An 18,901-nucleotide genomic window follows, 5' to 3' on the forward strand; every position below is an offset into this window, starting at 1 on the left:
TTAAAAGCACCTGAGCCAAATGTGGGGCTGGTACCAGTCGTTTTGTTTCTAGGCATCTACGGACAGAAACTGTCCCACAACAAATTGTGCTGCTTTCCGTTTAGTTTGAGCAGTTATTTTGCTTATAGGACAGATCTTCATGCTCTGTATTTTTTGAGGTGCGTATCTCAAAGCTTGTTTAGTACACAGTACAAAAAATAAGCTTAGAAAACACAACTTTGAGATCTCCTTTCTTACTGAATGTGTCTGTACATACTGAATTCACTAAGAAAAGCCCTTAAACTGACTGGCTGCTGTCCTAACAAAACTGAAGCCTATATATGTCTCAGAGAAAGAAAAAAAATATATACACACACACACAATTTCCTTCAATAGGTACTATAGTCTTACATGTATTTTAGTCATGTTCCATGAAATGTCCTATCTGTGATGATTCTGAGGGTCAGGGAATAAGAGTTTTATTGTTTTAAGGACAGAGAAAATCATGTTAGGAACTGAAATATCACGGAGTGATCACTTGAGATGCATTTGCTTTTCTTAGTTCAAGTGTTTCATATTGTACTTAGATTACTGAATATTTTTGAGATGTTTAGGTATGATGTATATTTATGCTTGACTAGATTTAGAGAGTTTCATCTGTAGGATTCCAGTATAGCAGCGGTAGCCTCAACGTGTTTTGTGCATTCTTTCCCACTTGCTGTGCTGGAAGAAATGAAGCAAAACACTAAGTATGGACATCAGCTTTGAGACGTGCATTGGATGGACAATCTTATCTGGAAATGAAATCAGGAGATGGAAGAACATAGAGGTATGTTAAACTTGCACAAATGCGTGTCTGAAGTGTCACGCACACATTTGATGAGTAAGATGGGTGCAACAGCTGTCATGAAAGCAACACACACAAATACAGTTCACAGGAACTAAAAATGAATGGTACTTAGTGCAGGGTGTATGTGGTGGCTGCAGGCGTAGGCATGTGCGTACATGGCAAAGATGAGAAAAGACTCTGGACTGATGCAGGGAGCTTTCAAGGTGTGTAATGGGCAGGGAACTGGTGGTGTGGAGCTAGGGCTTGGTGAGGCATTTCTGGCCAGCACTGCAGGTGAGAAACCTGCTGGCTCATCCCTGGTATGCTGGCACCTGGGGCTGCTGTGGGACATGCATTCTCTGGGTGTGTTATTTTGCAGATTTCTGTTAGCACTTCCTGGCCCACAAACTTATTGGACAGAGTTGGGTTAAATAAAGAAGCAAAAGAAGTTTCCAACACACTGTATGCCTGCATTTGGAAATACTGAAAGCCCTTTAGTTGTGCACTATTGGCTATCCATGTGGTGCCTTGGATTTATGGCCAGAGATAAGGAGTTCCTTGCCACTGCACTGGCACCCTCTTCACACCTTCTCCATGACCAGGGTTTCTAGCTATACGTGTCCTGTCACCACCTGAAAGGCACGGTGCAAAATACCAGCTGTCTGCTGGAGGTGCTGCACAACACACAGCTGCTTGATCTGAGCAGGATGGCCATGAAGAACAGCCTGGGGTAAGATGGGATCGTGATTTATCTGGGGTTTAATGTGGAATTCAGAGAACAGTCTGGAAAACTGGGAACTTGGCTCTGTTTCCCACAAGACAAGGCTGTATAAGGCACAACCCTGCTTGTGAATGTGGGTGGACCCCTGTTAGCTGTTAGTGATGGAGTGCTGGTGTGAGGGTTGTGTGGAAAGCAGAGGTACCCGTCAGTAAAAACAGGGCTGGCAGAAAAGTGCTCAGGAGGCTGTCTGGCTTAAATAGCATAGCTACTGTGCCCGGGCTCCCATAGGTGCTAATTCTCTCAGCAAACTTACAAAAATAAAACCCTGAAAAGGCTCATCCATGCTGAGAACAGGAACTGCATTCAGTGGAAGAAGGAAACTTTGGTCTAAGAACTGTAAGCTCAACACTGCAGGCATTGCTGTCATCCTCAGCTAGTGCAGGGAGCTCCTGTAGCACTGGGTAGACATGGCAGTTCTGAAATGCCTAGCCTACTTCTGTACAGGGTGCAACCTGACCATTTGCTCTTAGCCCAAAGCCCCCATGCCCAGCATGATGTGTTTTTACATGCAGAAATATAGCCATAAAATTCAAAGATCTGGCCTAGAGATGCTGTGAACTTTTATTGTGGCACACTTGAATTTCACCTGCTATAGCCCCATGCCTCCCTCTGCGCCTCTCAGGGTTCATTCTTTGCTTGGCGTATTCTCCAACAAGGAGATTTTTGAGGATTTCAGGAGCTCTGATAATGAGGTGAAGGCTGTAGTGGTCTACACTGAGCTGCTGTTCCTGTGGCTGCTGGCCTTCTGCAGCTCACTCTTGTACCAAGATCAGGGCAGTGCCGTGGGCAGAGGTGACCCTGTGTACCATCCACAGCACTCCCCAGGAGAGGGCAGCACGTGGACCTGGGGGAAAAATGTAGGTGAAACCCATGATGTCCAACAGCAGTAGATTTAGTTTCAGGTCTTTCGTAGCATGAGAACTAAAACTAATTGTGTGCTGAAACCTGGAGGCTTCGTTATGCAGCAGCTCATGCACAGATCTTAATGCATCTTGCTGTTCTTGGGGTGGCTGCAGCAGCTCTGGTAGCACCTAGGTGAGTATTTCCTAGTCCACTAAAAGCACTGCAGGACATGCCCCAAAATATGAAATATTCTTCTGAGAAACTGGAGCTCCCAGGCAACCATACTGAGAGCAATGACACCATGAGCCCATCTAAGTTTTCTTTGCTTAGCAGCTCTTTGTTCCAGCTACTATAACCTGTCTACCTTTTTGGAGAAGAGAAATTGATTGAGAGAACGAGTTTCCATTTTGTATCATTCTGTGTTAATAAAACACAAATACTGGACCTAGAATGATCCATATCACTAGGACAGATATTTCACCTCTTCAGATCACAGTAGGAGGAGACCCTTCTGAACAGAGCTCTGGCAGTGGGTCGTTATTCTTTTCCTTTCTCCAAATTACCAGCAAGAAAATGTGCATGCTGCTACTTGTTGATTTCCAGGCAGAATAAGCTCCGAAGGAAGCTGGGAGATTCTGGTGCTCTGCCTGAGTGGGGCAATACCTCATGCCTCCGGCTTGTGGGAAGATTTAGGTCTGATGTAGGGAAAAGGTTTTTCACTGAGTAGGTGATGAGGCACTGGAACAGGCTGCCGGAGAGGTTTCTGGATGCCCCATTCCTGAAGGTGTTCAAGGCCAGATTGGATGGAGCCCTGGGCAGCCCTAACCCTGCCTGCAGCAGGGGGTTGGAACTTGGTCTTTGAGGTCCCTTCCAACCCAAACCATTCTGTGGTTCTCTGTCAGCAATAGACTCTGAACATTTGTCTTTGGAAATACACAATCATGTGTTCAATCAGCAAGATATTTTTTCCCTTTTTTCAGCTGCTCAGCTTGATTGGTATCTGGTATAGTTGGGCAGATGATCTCGCAGTGAATGGTGTCCAAAGTAGGGCAGGAGCATCTCAAAGTGCAGGTTATCAGAGCACCACGTCTCATTGTTGGTACTGGCTGTGCTCATGCTCCCACCTTCCTTGCTTTCCTGAGGCAGCTGGCTTCCTATACAGATATAGCACGGGCTTAAGTATCTCTCAGTTCACTAGACTTGAAGGTGGAGGTATTTAACTAAACCACAACACGGCAAACACAACCGGTGTATTCGGAGAGTTACATTGAAGTACTGTTGGCAATTCCGTGCCATAGCAAATATTAGCACTGTGTATCCAGTAACGTGTCTCACTAAATCTTACCAGTTACAAGTTGGTGCAATTTTGCATGTGCTATGTGGAGGGGGATACAATGATGGCTCACTTATGCTTGCAGTGCTTGAGCGTGTTGGAGTCGTGGCTTCATAAAATAAACACAGGAGCGCCACAGAGGTGAGAGATCCTGTGTTTGACTTACACCGTGCTGACCTCCCCTCCAGTGCTGATGTAAATTGGAGTTCTATCTGAGATGGATTCAGTAAAACATCTTGGGCTCACGTTTTGATTTGTCTTAAAGTTCCAAAATAAAAATGTTTAGATATAAATGGTGAGGAAAAAAATAAAAAATAAATGTCCCCAAATGTATTTTGGGTAATAAAAATTTTTCTTTATGTTGGAATTTAAAGCATTCAGATTGAGAGTTCATCCATTACTTTTTTTTGCTCTATGAGGAAATCAGAGCAATTTCAGCCTTGATGAAGAACTGCCACCAAACAGCCCACTCCCTCTGCTATCTTCTTCCTGCCTTCTGAAGAAGGAAATATTTGTCACATGAAACCCCTCTGTGAGTACTCCTGTAACTGGGAGAGGCAGAAGAGGCTCTCAGTCAGTCTTTTTAACAGCATAGTAAGAATATTGTTCCTTGATGAGTCCTACGTTGGCATGAAGTGAAATAAATGCTTCTTTTGGGTGCTTTAGCATTCAAATTTCCAAGTTTTCATGCAGTTAAATTCATTTTTATCCCGGGAGATACTGCTGCTTTTGTCACTGTTGGTGGGAATACTGGTTCAGAGATTATCTGTACTAGTCTCGATCCAGAAACAGAGATATATATTTCTTTCACATCATGTCCTGAGATCTGTGCTCTCCCGGTGGTGCATTTCACAGTCCTTGCCTGAGGAGCTCGGTCCCCTTCTCCCCAAATACGGCTCTTTGGCAATCATAGCTCTCCAAAGCATCTAGAATGAGAAATATCTTCGCAGCAGGTTTATAATTGAGCAGAGGAAAATTCTCTTGCTAAAAAGCAAGAAAATAGAGAGCGGCTAAGATTTGTGTGACTCCTTTCAGGACTGCGAGCTCCACCGTGTGGCAAGGAGCTTCCAGATACCCTGTGCTTCAACCAAGTGGATGCTTCGGCGTCCGCTCTTAACCTGTCACCCGAGGACAAGACTTAAGATTCCTTTCGTTGTGTAATCAGCTCCTTGTCCGTTGTTACGAGCCTGCAGCCTGCCTGTGCTGCTCATTGTGAGGGGATAGGTCTTGCTAGACTTCTCTTTCCTGGTTGATGTGCCTGTAGAAGACTTTCTCCTGGTCTGCTGGTGCATTGTGGGCACCTCCCTGTGGTGCCAGTTCAGTAGTTTAGAAATAAAGTAAGATGGAGATAATGACAACCTATTGTTTCATGCCTGAGGCAATCTATGGGTAAATATTTGAAACTTGTTGCTGCCAAGTTATAGTCGGTTTAGTACACCACTTCCATGACTGTAGCTAGGCATAGATGTCATTCTGGGTGTCATGTATCCCCATTCTATCTCCACTAGCCTTCAAGGTGTTGACTCAAGGTAAGATTTGACCAGCTGCCTTATGATTAATGAGCCTCTCAGATCTAAAAGCAAACACTGATCTATTAAGTTTCCCAGGGTAATGTATACATTAAGCACTGAAAAGGCTTCAGTGCCATTGCTCTAGCAAACAACCCAAGGGGTTTGTGTGCGTACTGGTACCTCATGTACAAAGGAGTGGGTTTTCACCTTGCTGGAAAGGAGTATTGTCCAAAGAACCATCTGCCTGAAATCCCCCTTCAGCAAGGAATCATGCTTAACTGTGCTTAACCAACAGGTGCTTAACTATGTTGGTGGATAGAAATGAATTGTTGTATGAGAGTATTTTGATCAAGAATGGACTCCTTTGTGTCCAGCAAACATGGAAAGATTGCTGGCTGCTCGCATCGCTGGGGCTTGCTGGGTGACCTTTTGTCCTTTAGGCTGAAGAAGGTGAGAAAATCACTGACCAGGCGTGGAAAATACGTGGGGGTGAAAACAATGCTGCCTCTCTGTTGGAACAAACGCTGTACAGTTTCTGTTGCTGCACTGGCTGTTTACCAGCATCTTGGATACTTGGCTGCATAGGCGTTGTTAGCCCCAGTGATAGTGAAAATATTTCACAGCTTCAGGTTGGATATTAGGAATAATTTCTCTTCATAAAGAGTGGTTGGGGGGAGGTGGTGGGATCAGCCTCTACGGAGCAGAGGGTCTAACTCAAGGAAGGTCAGGGCCTGCTGCAGGGCTCAAGGCAAGGAAGCACAGTGCTCTCTCCTTCCCATGGTTCTTCATTCTCCAGCAGCAGTGGCATTCATGCGTGCGCTGCCACTCCTTGGTCCTTCTGTCTGTGTTAGAAGAGAGAAAATCGTGTTTTTGTGTGCTGTGCAATGACTTGCAGGGCTTTCGCCTTAACAAGATCCCTCTTATATCTTTAATGACCTGCATGTAAAATTTATGGCGTGGAAAACCCCGACAGCAGAGGCAGCCTTCACACCTGAGCTGCCTTTGGCGGGCAGGGGGGAAGTGAAGTCCTCTGAGATTTGGGAACTATGAATGATGCAGTTATGGCTAGCGCTTGGAATATACGTGTAGCTTACTTCAAAATAAACATACACAGCTCAACTCCAGCACACGTGTGGGAAGGGGAGCACACATCTCGGTATTTCTTAAAATGGGCCATTTTGAACTGTTTTTCCTGCAATACTCTTATTGCACAGCATGACTAGAGCTGAGTGCAACACCTGCTGGGGAGGTGTTGCACTCCTGCCCACTCCATCCACTATTTCCTGACTGCCTGCCCAGGGGGAGCTCCTGAAGAGTTTCCCTGTGAGGGACCCTGGGGGAGAGAGATACAAGAATGATTTTTTGCTTGGTAAGAGCAGGATAGCAAAGCTCCATGGTGTTTTTAGCTCCACGGAGAGCTTGGAAAGACCCACTGGATAACCAATTTTTTAGAAAAAAAAAAAAAAAAAAAAAAAGAAGCTTATATTTTTGTCTCCAAATCGTCAGAGAATCTTAGTTGGAAGGGACCCTTAAAGGCCATCTAGCCCAACCCCTCTGCTATGAACAGGGCCACCTACACTGGATCAGTTGCTCAGAGCCTCCTCCAGCCTGATCTTGAATGTCTCCAAGAGTGGGGCATCTGCACTGCCTCTCTGGGGAACCTATTCCACCCTCACTATAAAAAAAACTTCCTTAAAATTCCCGTTATTTGCCTGGACATGCTAGAGCTGTTCGTTATATAGCCTGTACTGGTAGATAGGATCATTTATTTTTCCACATTAATTATTGATTTCCATTTTCTTAGGCTCTCCACAGCCACAGTCCCTCTCCTGGAACCTGACTCTCTCCTTTAAAGTTTTGTCTTTTTCATGGGCTTTATTCCTTATTTTGGGCTTCTTGCCTGCTGCTTCCTTTGTTTCTGTAGTATTATGCCATTCTGTCTTCTTCCTATCTGGCTTTTTTTTTTTTTTTTTTTTGAGCATAGCAAAGACTTACAAACCACTGCTTTTTAAGGGAAGATGAGAAATAAATTAGCAGTGGAGAGGGCTGGGAGTCAACCTACATCTTGCCAGCCTGTTCTATGTGTTTCGTTGAGCAAGGAGATGAAATGAGGGTGTGAACCATCTCAGCAGCATTTTTTTCCTTATACTGGTGAAGCTGCGGCTGTGACTGGATTCTAAGCCCATGAAAACAGCTGTAAGTTGGCATATAAATGTTTGTTAACTTAATATGCAGGCTGTAGTGTGAGGGATGCTTTTCTTGTTCCACCTGCTCTTGCAGCTTCAATCTTATTGCTGCAAACCAGACCTGAGGGGGGAATTTGCTAACAAACCAGGTAGGGTGCCCCTGTACCACAGAGCCTTTATATTGTTTATGCTTTTCCCACCCCTGGAGATGCTCAAGGTTACATGGAGCCCTGGGCAGCCTGATCTGGTGGGTGGTGACCCTGCCCATGATGTGGGCTGGGGATGGATGGGGTTTAAGATCCCTTCCATCCCAAACCATTCTGTGATTAAAGTCATCTCCTGGTTTTAGTGGTTTTCTTCTGCAGTCCCTTGCCTGTCGTACATCTCTATTAAATCAGGTGAGGGAGTGTCAGGAGGTTCCTCCAGACACAAATCAGGTGTGTTTAACTCCTCGATGCATGTGCCCATAGCAGAACAGTGCTCTTGTTGCCTGATGAGCCAAGCCAGCACGGGAAACAAAATATTACAGCTCCCTTCAACCTGCCGGCCTCGTCCTCCTGCGTGCAGACCATTCGATGTAACTGCCTTTCAGTGAGGCTGCGAAACAGTCCGTCCCTGTTCTATTGCATCCTGCACTCTTATCTGCTCTCTCCCCTCCTCGCGTGTGAGGAGGAGCTGAGCGCAGCTGGGGAGGATCGGTGCTGGTTATTCCCCGAGCCCGAGCTGCCGGTGCCGCGTGTGCCACGCGTCGCGCTGAGCCCCATCCCTCCTTGGCGGGGCTGGAGTACCTGCCGGGCTCCCCACGTCACGGCGCTTGGGCTATAAAGCGCAGGCGGTAACGTCGCCTGCCGCTCCGGCTCTGCGGGAGCTGCACACCCGCAGCAAGATGTTTTATTCGGGCATTCTGACGGAGCCGACGAGGAAAGAAGTGGAGATCCGGGAGGCCGCCTCGCTGCGCCAGCAGAGGAGGATGAAGCAGGCGGTGCAGTTCATTCACAAGGACTCTGCGGACCTCCTTCCCCTGGACGGGCTGAAGAAATTGGGGACTTCCAAGGACACGGTAAGGTTTACCGCGTTTCCTGAGAGCAAATGAGGGCACTGGGGAAGTTTTAGGGCAGGATAGTTTGTTTTCTTTCTGTTTCGCTGTTAACGGGATGAGTTGCTTGCTTGGGGAGATTGGTATAGGAATGTATGGGAAGGAGATGGAGTGGGAATGCGATGCTGGGTGTCGCCAGGGGCTGCTGTTTGCTAGTAGTGCTTTCAGATGCCTGTGCTGGGAGCTGAGAGCTATTTAATTTTTACCATCTACACAAATGTCAGAAAATGGGATGCTGCTTTCTGTACTCTCAGAAGCAGAGTAAATCAAAATGGCTTCATACCATACATGCGTATATATTGTCCTGCGGTGCAGATGTACGTGCAACGTGATCATCAAAGGCTCTGAGAGGTGCAGTAGTACTTATGGACATCAAGCTGTCAGACTGCACTTTGATAGCGGATGATGCACATCTGATGATTTTTATGAAGAAACGAAACTCTAGATTTTAAATATATACATATGTTATGATCCCTGTGATCCTGCAGCTGATATTCCACATCCTCCATCATGTCTGGGGGCTGCAGAGCTCCTGTGAATACAGATGTGCACAAATATTGGAGCTTTCCTTCGTGGGAATAGTACTTAAATGTAACAGCAAAAGTTCTAACATAAGGAGCAAAGTCTAGAAAATAACATCTTACTGCAGAAATCCCCTTTGCTTCTTTAAACATTTACCCTAATTCTTGCAGAATTCTTGTAAGAAACAGCGTATGCATCTACATTTTTCATACAGCACATATATGTTCATTGAAGAAAGATGAATCTTTGCTTTCAGGGGGTTGATACTGTTTCATCAAAGCTTTTCTGCTCAGCTGGCTCAGTGTCAGCTCTGGGTGAGATGAGCGCAATGAGCGTGCTGTTCTCTGCATTGCTGCCTGGATGTGATTTTTGCCATCCCAAATGCTCTGCAGCTGTAGGGAGCCCCAGCTCTTGTCTGGAGGAGTGCTTGGAAGGAGCTATGCCAAGTCACATAGAGCTGCAGCTATCGGTTGGGGAGCTGCGCAACGACTTTCAGAGCACGATAGTATGGTTATTGCTGTTATCTGCAGAGGCTGAACAGCTTGTCACGGCTCGTGTGGGGCTGAAACCCAGGGGCCTATGCCATACCTGAGTGAGGATCACAACAGGTAGCAGGAGGTAGGGGTGCTGAGACACGAGGTCATCGTGCCTGCTGGACTGGCAAGTCCCAGCAAGCACCGCTTCAAGAGGACCTGACACAGCCATAGGGATGTCACAGGAGGTGTCATAGAACCATTATGCCCACTAAGCCATGTCCCTGGGACCTACATGCTTGTCCCAGGAGGTGTACGAGAGTGACTCCATCTCCCTGGGCAACTTGTGCCAGTGCAAAGGGGATCCCCCAGGTTAGGGAAGCCCTGATGGAAACACGGATGCACACCTTGCTGCAGCAGTGCTTTGGGAAGTGGTTTTCCATTAGCATCAGCAGGAGAAAGGAAGCAGCAGCTAGCATGTTTGGGGAAGGGTGAGTCTGTCTCTGGGGTTGGCTGCCTGTGGTGGAGGCTGTCGGAGAGTGCCTAGAGATACAGGGCTGAGGACATCTGGCCCAGCATGGGTAGTGCCTGGGGAGAGTGTAGGCTGAGGAATGCCAGGGAAAAAAGGGGGAAGGGAAAGCTGCTTTCCTGGTATATTTTGTGATCTATTTTCCTGCCACAGTGTACTAAATTTTTTCCTCTCTGCCCTTCCAAGTTGTGTAGATTATTTTCTGATTTACAGCCCTCCTGCTTCTTGTCTGAGAGGCACAATCTCGTTCTGACGCAGGAGGTCTCTCCCTTCCCACGGGGGTCAGCAGAATCTGTCTGCTTCCTCCTGATTTGTGCAGAAGCATGGGGGCAGGCAGCTCCCAGGGCCAAGCATCCAGATTCTGTGCAAGGCAGGGCTCCGAGCCCTGGCCATCAGCAGTGACCTGCTCCATCCAAGTGCAGACATCACCGTCCTAACATCACCTCTTTTCAGGAGGAGCATTTCACTGGCCATCAGTGGCGATGAAGGTTTCATTGCCTGCAGTAGTCCTTCAGAGATGTACCTCCTGTGCAGATGTGTACCTCTGACTGGGGAGGGGAAGGGGTAGGGGGGGAGACAGGCATCTGCCTGACTTTAATCTTCACCTGAGTGAGGCTGCTGTGACAGGCCTTGTCATCCCAGGTCCTGAAGCCCAACTAGCGAGACGCTGCCAAAAACACACACACTGCAAGCTGCAGTGACGTACTTGTTTATAAATTAGAGAGGAACAAAGCTGAGTTGAGTTATTTATGGCTTTAACAGACAGTGGTAAATAGGTTCAGTAACACCAGGTGTCTCTGCTCATTTGTTTTGGGTTTCTGCTCTGACTTTTTGGAGGATTGTAGGTGTTTGTAAAGTCTTAAGTATGGAAAGGGAGATATTTTATGAAAAAAATCCTGTTTCATATTTATATTTATTCTGAACATCTGTCTTTTTCTACATGCAGAGTGGTATGTAACATTTTATTATTTTATAAAGCTCTCAGCAGTTTTGTGCAGCACCAGAAAGGCAGCACCAGTAACCTGGGCTACTTGGCACACTGGTCCTGGCTGCACTGCTGACCTGAGCTAAGAGAGCACACTCCTGGCTTCCAGATCTGTCACCAAAGAGGTCTTCCCTCCCTTAAAGGCACTGACTGCAGATTTTCAGCAAAATGCACATTTGCAAAAATGTCCCCTGGCATATTATCTGTTCACCATGTTAATATCCATCACCTGAGTCATCTCTGTGACTAACACCCCTCACTCTGCTGCACACAAGAGTCAAGGGAAACACAAACTAAAGCAAACTAATTAATAGCCTGAGACAGAACAGTGCTGCAGGGAAACTTTTCAACTCCTTCCATGAGATTATTTATGTAGTGGAGCACAGGGAAGCCACATTTGCCCCCCGTTGGAGGCAGCATGCACCACAGCTTTCAAAAGAGCAAGTATTGACAGAACTGGTGGTGTAACTCACATTTGCTGAATGCTGGGTGCTTTCCTTACAGTGATGGATCCCAGATGGGTATCCTAAATCCAGGGCTTAAGAAAGTCCAACAGTAAACCCGTAGGTAAACTTGGAGTAAAAAATGTGTAGGTTAAACTCAAAGGTAGATGGTAGTCAGAATAGCAATGAACGTGTGGTGGCTTTCCAGCATGGTCTGTCAAAGGGTTTTAGCAATGCGAGTTAGGCTGGCCATGTCAGAGGAACACCCAGACTGTTCTGGGTGATGGCCATGCAGAAATGTCAGTCAGTCCCGAACACATTTGGCCAGAGCTGGGTGCGAAGCAGTGACCGATGAGTGATGGGCAGGCTTCCATCCAGTGGGCACTTCATCTAGGTATTTGTCTGTTATATCCTCTGTACACGATGTGCTCTTGTGTGTGCCAGTCAGGCACAGCACCTGGAGCTACAAATGATTAAGAAATCTCATGTCAAGTGACAAATTGTGTGCACGAAAACACTGAAAGGGAGTTTACATATCCCAGTAGCCACTGATGTTGTTAACATATACCTGTTCTCATCACTCAGGTCCAGCCTGACCGCCGGTGCTTTGCCAGCAGTGCGATCTGAAGCACCAGCATGGCTGCAGTTATTTTAGGAGATGCCGAGTTGCATTAGCCTCCTGTGAGCACTGTTATTTAACATGCTGCCCGAGATACGTTACAGACGAGGCACTGCGTGACAGAGCGTGCTGGCTAATTTGGGGAACTACAGCACAAGGCTCTCAAAATTATCCTAATCCCATTGAAATTCCTTCAGAACTCGGGTTTAGCTGCCTGTGCAGATGTCTGTAATATGGGTGTATTTAATTTGAATGCAAGAAATTCAAGAATGAGAGAGTAGAAAGGCCTTGCATGGACAAATGAAAATGACAAGGAAAAGAAAGCATAAGGGGGGGCTCAGCCAGGCGGAGAAGTGAGCAGATAATCAAGCGGAGTCATTTCACCTCCAGCAGTGTGTGTGCATCCATCCATGACAAGCATTAAATACAAACAGGCGCTTGGGGAAGCAGTTGGAGGAGATACTGATAGGCAGCATGCTTCTCTCCAAAAGAAGAGTAGTTCTCTTTACTTGAAGCCAGGTTAACCAGGGCTGGCACAAAAACAAGTGCGTGCAGCCCAGCAGGAATCCATGCAGTCTGGAAGTTTGGGAAGTTCCCAGACATCGTGAGAAGGTAACTTATCTGAGCCCTGCTGCAAGTGTGGGCCCACATGCACCAGAGGAGAAAGCTGGCAGGTTGGCAGAGCATGTCTGCGTAGCTTCTCCCTGACTTTGCCCTGCTCTTCGTTCGTGTCTCCTTAAAGCAACCACACAACATCCTGCAGAGACGTCTGATGGAGACAAACCTGTCAAAGCTCCGGGGCAGCCGGGGCGGCTGGGCCTCAAAGAGTGATGCTCCAGTGCAGAGCAATAGGCTGAACGAAGCCAAAATGGGAAGCTCCAGAAGCATGGAGGACGAGGAGCTTCTGGTGGTGAGGTGCCAGGTAATATTCCTCAGCCTGCTGCTTTCTCCCCACCCACCATTTTGTTTCTGTTACCCTTACAGCTGGCTCTTGTGTCCTGGGGCTGCTGCTGGTGACCCAGTGGGTCACGTGCATGTGGCAGAGCATGCCCTGAGCCATGGTTTGGAGGGGATGAGCAAGGGGTGGGCTGGTGTGAGGAAACACTGGTGTTTCTGCAGTCTTTCTTTCCTCCTGCGTGTTGTCTCCCATCTCTGCTTTCTCCCTGCAGTGTGCTGGGAAGGAGCTGAATGCCATGGTGGACACTGGCTCGCAGCACAACGTGATGTCGGCTGCCTGCCTGGACCGCCTGGGGTAAGGACCTGCTGCTGCAGCACCAAATCACAACTTGGTTGTTTTTAAATGGCCTTGCAGGGAGCTGGAATGGAAAGGTGCTTGTACCAAACTGACCAGCCTCTGAAAGCACCATTCAGAGCTTTGAATGCACTTGTATTTTTTCAGTGCCTGTTTGTGCTTCTGGTGAAAGAGCTGAAGTTCTCTCTGACCTTCTGTGTCCTTGGAAGAAAGTGAAGCTCTTGGGGCCCAACTCTGCTCTGCAGCACTGCAAAGCATGGGCCTAGCTGCTGCCCTCACTCACTCCAGCACTGGTTGCAAAGCAGATACATGGCTGAGTGCACTGAATGAGGTGTTTAGAGCTGCTCACAGAAACAGACTTCTTGCTGAAGGGAAAGGAAAGGGATGGTGCCATTTTTGCATCACTGCTGCCTTTCCCTGGCTTCCTGCTGCTCGCTTGTTGTTTATGTTTTGAAGTGACAGACGCTGAAGGCAGATTAACCAAGCAGCTTAAAATTCATGCTAGGCTTTTCTGCTTTCACCATGGTGGGCGCCATGTGCAACCAGGCATTGCTCCAGCATGCCTTGCTTCAAAGCAGCCCAGCATGTGCAGTGGTGATAAAACATGAGTTCAACTTAACTTCAGCCCTGAGGCACAGCAGGAAGAGGTGTGCTGAGGGCACAGGGGGAACAGAACAAAGCCAGAGGCTGTGTGCCTTCCCTGGAGCTGTAGAGAAGCCCTGCAAAATGAGTGCCCCCAAAAGCACACTTCAACTCATCTGGGACCAGAAGAAGCCAGCTCAGGGTCCAGGAGCTCCCAGATTCCTCTTTGGAGTGCTCCTGGTAGCAATTACAGGCCAGCCTCTAAGTGGAAAGATGGAGGGGCTCTGGACTGTTCTCTTGGCTGCCACTCCTGGTCCTAGTGCTGTACTCAATGATGTAGGTGATCCCAACCTCAGTGCTGGCTTCTCTGCCTCTGAACAGTCAGGAATAAACACAGTCTCTATCTGAGATAGATGCTACTGTCTTTGACCAGTTCTTCATCAAATTCCAGTTCAGTTTAAAAGATGAACCAAAGTAATCAGTGTTGTAAGCATAGTTCTTGGGGTGCAGAAAGAAGAAACCTCTCAAGTCTGGAGGAAATGTAGAAAAAATTGCCTCAGTTAAAATGAAGGCAGAACAGCGCAGCAAACCAGCTAAGAGAGCGCCCTCTGATAGCAGCCTGCTCACACGAACAAGCTGAGAGCACACCACGTCTGAGTACCCTTCAGATGCAGTTTGCTCCTTCCCAGAGGGGCTGACCCATGTCTGTTTCATGTCAGAAGCATTTTCACCGAGCAGGTTAAGGGAACGTCTGGAAGCACTCCCCAGTGAGGAGGAGGAGACCTCATTGCCACACAAGGAGCGGGTCATCGGCCGCATCAACCGCCTGGTGCTGGAAGTGGGAGGGCTCCGTGTGGAGTGCGCAGCGCTCGTTGTGGGTGAGTGCCATTTCAGGCATGGGCCCCACTGGGTACCTCAGGGAAAGCTGGGAGCTTTGGGAACACATCACAGTTCAAGTAGAACTGAACTGCTCCCCTTCAGAGTAATTCAGTCTATCTCTAGAGTGGGTCTTACTTAGCAAAGCAGCCATCAGAGAAGGATGGAGGTACAGAAAGCCAGGGAATATGGTTCTGACTGCGTACATCTGAATGTTCCTACTTTTTCAGAAGACTGTGAGAAACCCTTCTCCTTTGGCCTGCGGACACTGAAGTCTCTGAAGGTAAAGGATTTCCTGCAAGGTTTTTTGCCTGTCCTAGAGACCACTGAATTGCAGCTTTCCCTCTTACATGAAGGCTTTTGTTATTTGCAGTGTGTCATAAATTTGGAGAAGCACCATCTTGTTCTGGGCAAGACTGAGAGGGCGGAAATCCCATTTGTGGACAGTGTTGGCGCTGGGGCAGGAGAGCAGTAAGTATGCCGGGGAGGAGGGGATCCCACTGTGGGGAGCAGGGCTGCCATCTCAGACTGCACAGCATCCTGTCCAACCTGGCCTTGAGCATCTCAGAGATGTGGCACCCACAGCCCCTCTGGGCAGCTGTGCCAGCATCTCACTGCCATTTGAATAAGGAATTCCTTCCTAACATCCAACTTAAATCTCCCTTCTTTTAGTTTAAAGCCATCCCCCCTTCTCTTATCACTATTGGACCACTTAAAATGTCAGTTCCCTTCCTGCTCATAAGCTCCCTTCAAGTACTCTTCTTCCTACTTTACCCCTGGCTGCTGTAGCTTCAGTTTTCTATCCCCACAGGAAGATGTATCTGTGCTGCTCACTCTGTGGGTGACTACTCTGGCGTGCCCTGGGCCGGCTGTGGGGCACAGTGTGGGCTGCTTCCCCATCTCCTTTGAAATACAAATGAGAGAGGCTTCCAGCAGTTCTGTCACAACTGCAGCTATGAATTATTTCTTGCTGCTGCAATTTTTTTTTTCTTCATGGAAAAACTGATTATATTAAGTATATTTTCCTTCCTGTTTCAGCACTTTGGAAGCATAGAGAGAAATGGAAATGCCATCCCCACACGAGAGCTCAACATCAAAGAAATTCTCTGCAGCTGTTCCAAACAAAACAGCAATGCACTGCTTGAAAATATTTATACGAGGCTACGGCTTGAGTACAGCTAAGTGAAACCTGTTCAGTAGCCAGTACTTTAGAGATATTGTCATGTCTATCTTTGGGTTTTGAGAAACAAGTGTGTGCTTATTTTCTGGACTTTTCTATAGCGCTCTCTTTATTATGAACAGTTGAGAAAACCTTAGAATTTCTTCTGATGAGAAAAATAATTTTTATAGTGGCCTCATATGAGTAATTGTACTTAGCAGTGATTAGAGGCTATCAGAATGAAATTTTTATTAATGATTTTTCCAGAGGCTAAGCATTTATATTTGCTTAATTGATATTGTCACATTCAAAGGGCCGTTACCAAGAGGTTACTCATAGTGCAATAGTAATGCTAATACTATTTATGAATTATAGTACATCCTGTTAGCCGTGGCATTGCTGCTGTGTAATTGGGGATGCAACTGCTGGCTCAGTGGGAAGGAGCAATCACAAAATTACTCTTAGGTAAAGCTGGGCTGCATGGCTGCAGCACGGAAGTGCTGCTTGGAAGGGCTGTTTGGTGCGCTCTGCAGCCACCTGCATGCATGGGATGGTCTCAGAGCATCCTTCAGAACCTGGTGCATGGCTCTTCCCTCCCCTGGGAGCGTCCCTGAAGGGCTCTCAGCTGTTTTCCCTGTGGGAGTAGGCAGGAAAATTAACCATTGCACTGTGCTCCAAAGAAACAAAATTACACTGACACGATCCCTGGAGGTGTTTGAAAACAGGGTAGATGACAAATTGGGAGGCATGGGTTGGTGGGCATGGTAGTGATGGGTTGATGGTTGGACTAGATGACCTTAGTGGTCACTTCCAACCTTTATGATTTATGAACCTTTATGGAAGAGAGCAGATTGAGTAGCTCACGGGTCCATTGAACCTCAGCTCTGCTGGCTCTTCCAGCCCCTAAAACATCAGCACCCTGGCTCAGTGCTTCTTTGTGTCTGGGGCTCCAGATGTACTTTGGTGTTGCTGACAGGAATGTCAGTATTTTATACCTATTTACAAATCACCTGGGATTCTACAACACTAGCCTTGCCCTCCCTTGGGACAAGTGGGAATTTCTGTGGGACAAGTACTCCGCTTGGCATTGCTATGCCATAGCACCAGTGTTGGTTGCTACTTCACAGGCTGCTTGCTTGCAAACCAGAACAAATGTAGTGTACTGCTTGGAGGAGCTTGACCTGCTGCAAAAGCGTCTTTCTAGATTTTTTAATGCTAATGGGAATTAATGACAGCCATCTGCTGAAGGAGCAGCTTTACAATGCAGTAATACCCTCGTGAAGTTCTTCACCCACTGATTCAGGGTGGTGAACCCACTGCAGGCAGATCTGCACTGGCTGTGCGCTGTGGCACTGGGAAGGCAGCTCCTGCAGCACCGTCCCATGAGCTTGCCCTAGCTGTGCCCCATTGCACATGCCATGCCTGCAGTGTTATTGCAGCTGGAGCTTCACCTCCTGCAGTGGGCTTGAACCTCTTTTCAATATTGAGTATTACTACCAAATCCAGAGTACCTGAATTTTGAGCTATTTTCTATTTTGGTGGTAAGTTTCAGTGCTTTCTCTACATACAGTATTTTATATAACACAGCTCTATGTACATATATACAGGATTGAGCTGCCCAGGGCAGTCCCAACAGTGTGCTGTAGAGAGACTTCACTAAATATGAAATATATTTGATTATTTTATATGCTATGAGTTTGGTATTTTGGTACTTCTTTCTGTGCTTATTACTGTGCTAAATGTCAAATTAAATCTAAATAAAGTTTAATTGTTATTGCTGTTTATTTGCTTGTACCCTGGATACGACAATTATTTGCTTTCAATGCACTTATCTACCGAGAATAGAGTTCATTTAAATCTTTTCCCTGTTGGGGTTCTGTGGTGTTTTTATGATTGTCAGGAATTGATTTCACACTGCATGGAGACCAGCAGCACGAAAAGAGCGGGTGAAAAGGCACACAGCATGTTCGTGGTGATGTGCAAGCATTTGGAGGTTCTGCTAGCAGGCATCTCCCTCCCAGGGAGTATGTGAAATGCAGCCAGTGCTGGTTTGTCCTTTGAAAAAATGAGTTTGCTTCTGCTGTGTTTGCCTGGTTCTTTGGGGCAATACAAGCTACTTCAGGCATGGCGGTGATGGGTCAGTGGTTGGACTAGATTATCTCTGTGGGCTTTTCCAGATTCAGTGATTTTATGCCTTGGTGCTGCCATGACATGTCCTCCCTGTTGTGGCGGGATTGCTGTACGCTGTTGGAGCAACTCCACAGCAATGCTATTCCACAAGCATTTTATACCACGCTGAATTCCACCAACAGCTTTCTGTAGCCCTTCCCAGGAGAACAGCTGATGAGAGGAGACTCACTGGAGCATTTCTCCACAGCTAACTAACTGAGGGACAGTCTGTTCTCTAATAGTGCTTTAGGGATGCCCTTCTGATGGGCTTCTCTAGATTTTTTTTCTAATGATACTGTGATGTTCAGTGTGTTGTGAAAACAAAGGTGATTCATGTGTGTCTCAGAAGCAAATAACCAGAAGACTTATTTCCATACAAATGTGTTTCAGGACCGTTGCTTGGTTTGTTTCATGGGGTAAGCATCAGCTGAGGTCTGCATTGCTTTATCACTTGCTTGCTTTAAGAACTGGGAGTGGTACTGGATTTTCATCAGGTGAAGTCTGCCCTTCCTCATGAGCTAAGCTTTAAGTGCACACCTCTGTCATGCTGTGAGCTGGCCTCCAACCTGAGGACAAATGGGTGCCAATGGCCCTCACTTTGCACCAGACCTGCACAGAGGGTCCTACCTGTTGAACTGGGCATCGCCAAAACTCACCCAACTCCTATGGAAGAGTAAGGGCAGGAAGGCAGGGGCTGCACCAGGCTTGTCCGGGGTACACCCATATCTAACTCC

At 47.1% G+C, this 18,901-nt stretch overlaps 1 protein-coding gene across 1 annotated transcript; it reads left to right on the forward strand.

The window, feature by feature from the left end:
- The first annotated feature begins 8,338 nt into the window (after positions 1–8,338).
- On the forward strand, positions 8,339–16,564 carry NRIP3 (nuclear receptor interacting protein 3). Its single transcript, XM_065755743.1, has 7 exons — positions 8,339–8,522; positions 12,872–13,051; positions 13,299–13,381; positions 14,702–14,841; positions 15,070–15,122; positions 15,213–15,310; positions 15,878–16,564. Exons 1-7 carry the CDS (start codon positions 8,349–8,351, stop codon positions 15,891–15,893), a joined length of 744 nt encoding a protein of 247 aa, XP_065611815.1. The 5' UTR covers positions 8,339–8,348; the 3' UTR covers positions 15,894–16,564.
- The last annotated feature ends 2,337 nt before the right edge of the window (positions 16,565–18,901 follow it).

Source organism: Cyrtonyx montezumae, unplaced genomic scaffold, assembly GCF_038088225.1.
Source record: "Cyrtonyx montezumae isolate F1298 unplaced genomic scaffold, pur_monq_1.0 scaffold_10, whole genome shotgun sequence".
In the NCBI taxonomy this organism is placed as follows: Eukaryota; Metazoa; Chordata; class Aves; order Galliformes; family Odontophoridae; genus Cyrtonyx; species Cyrtonyx montezumae.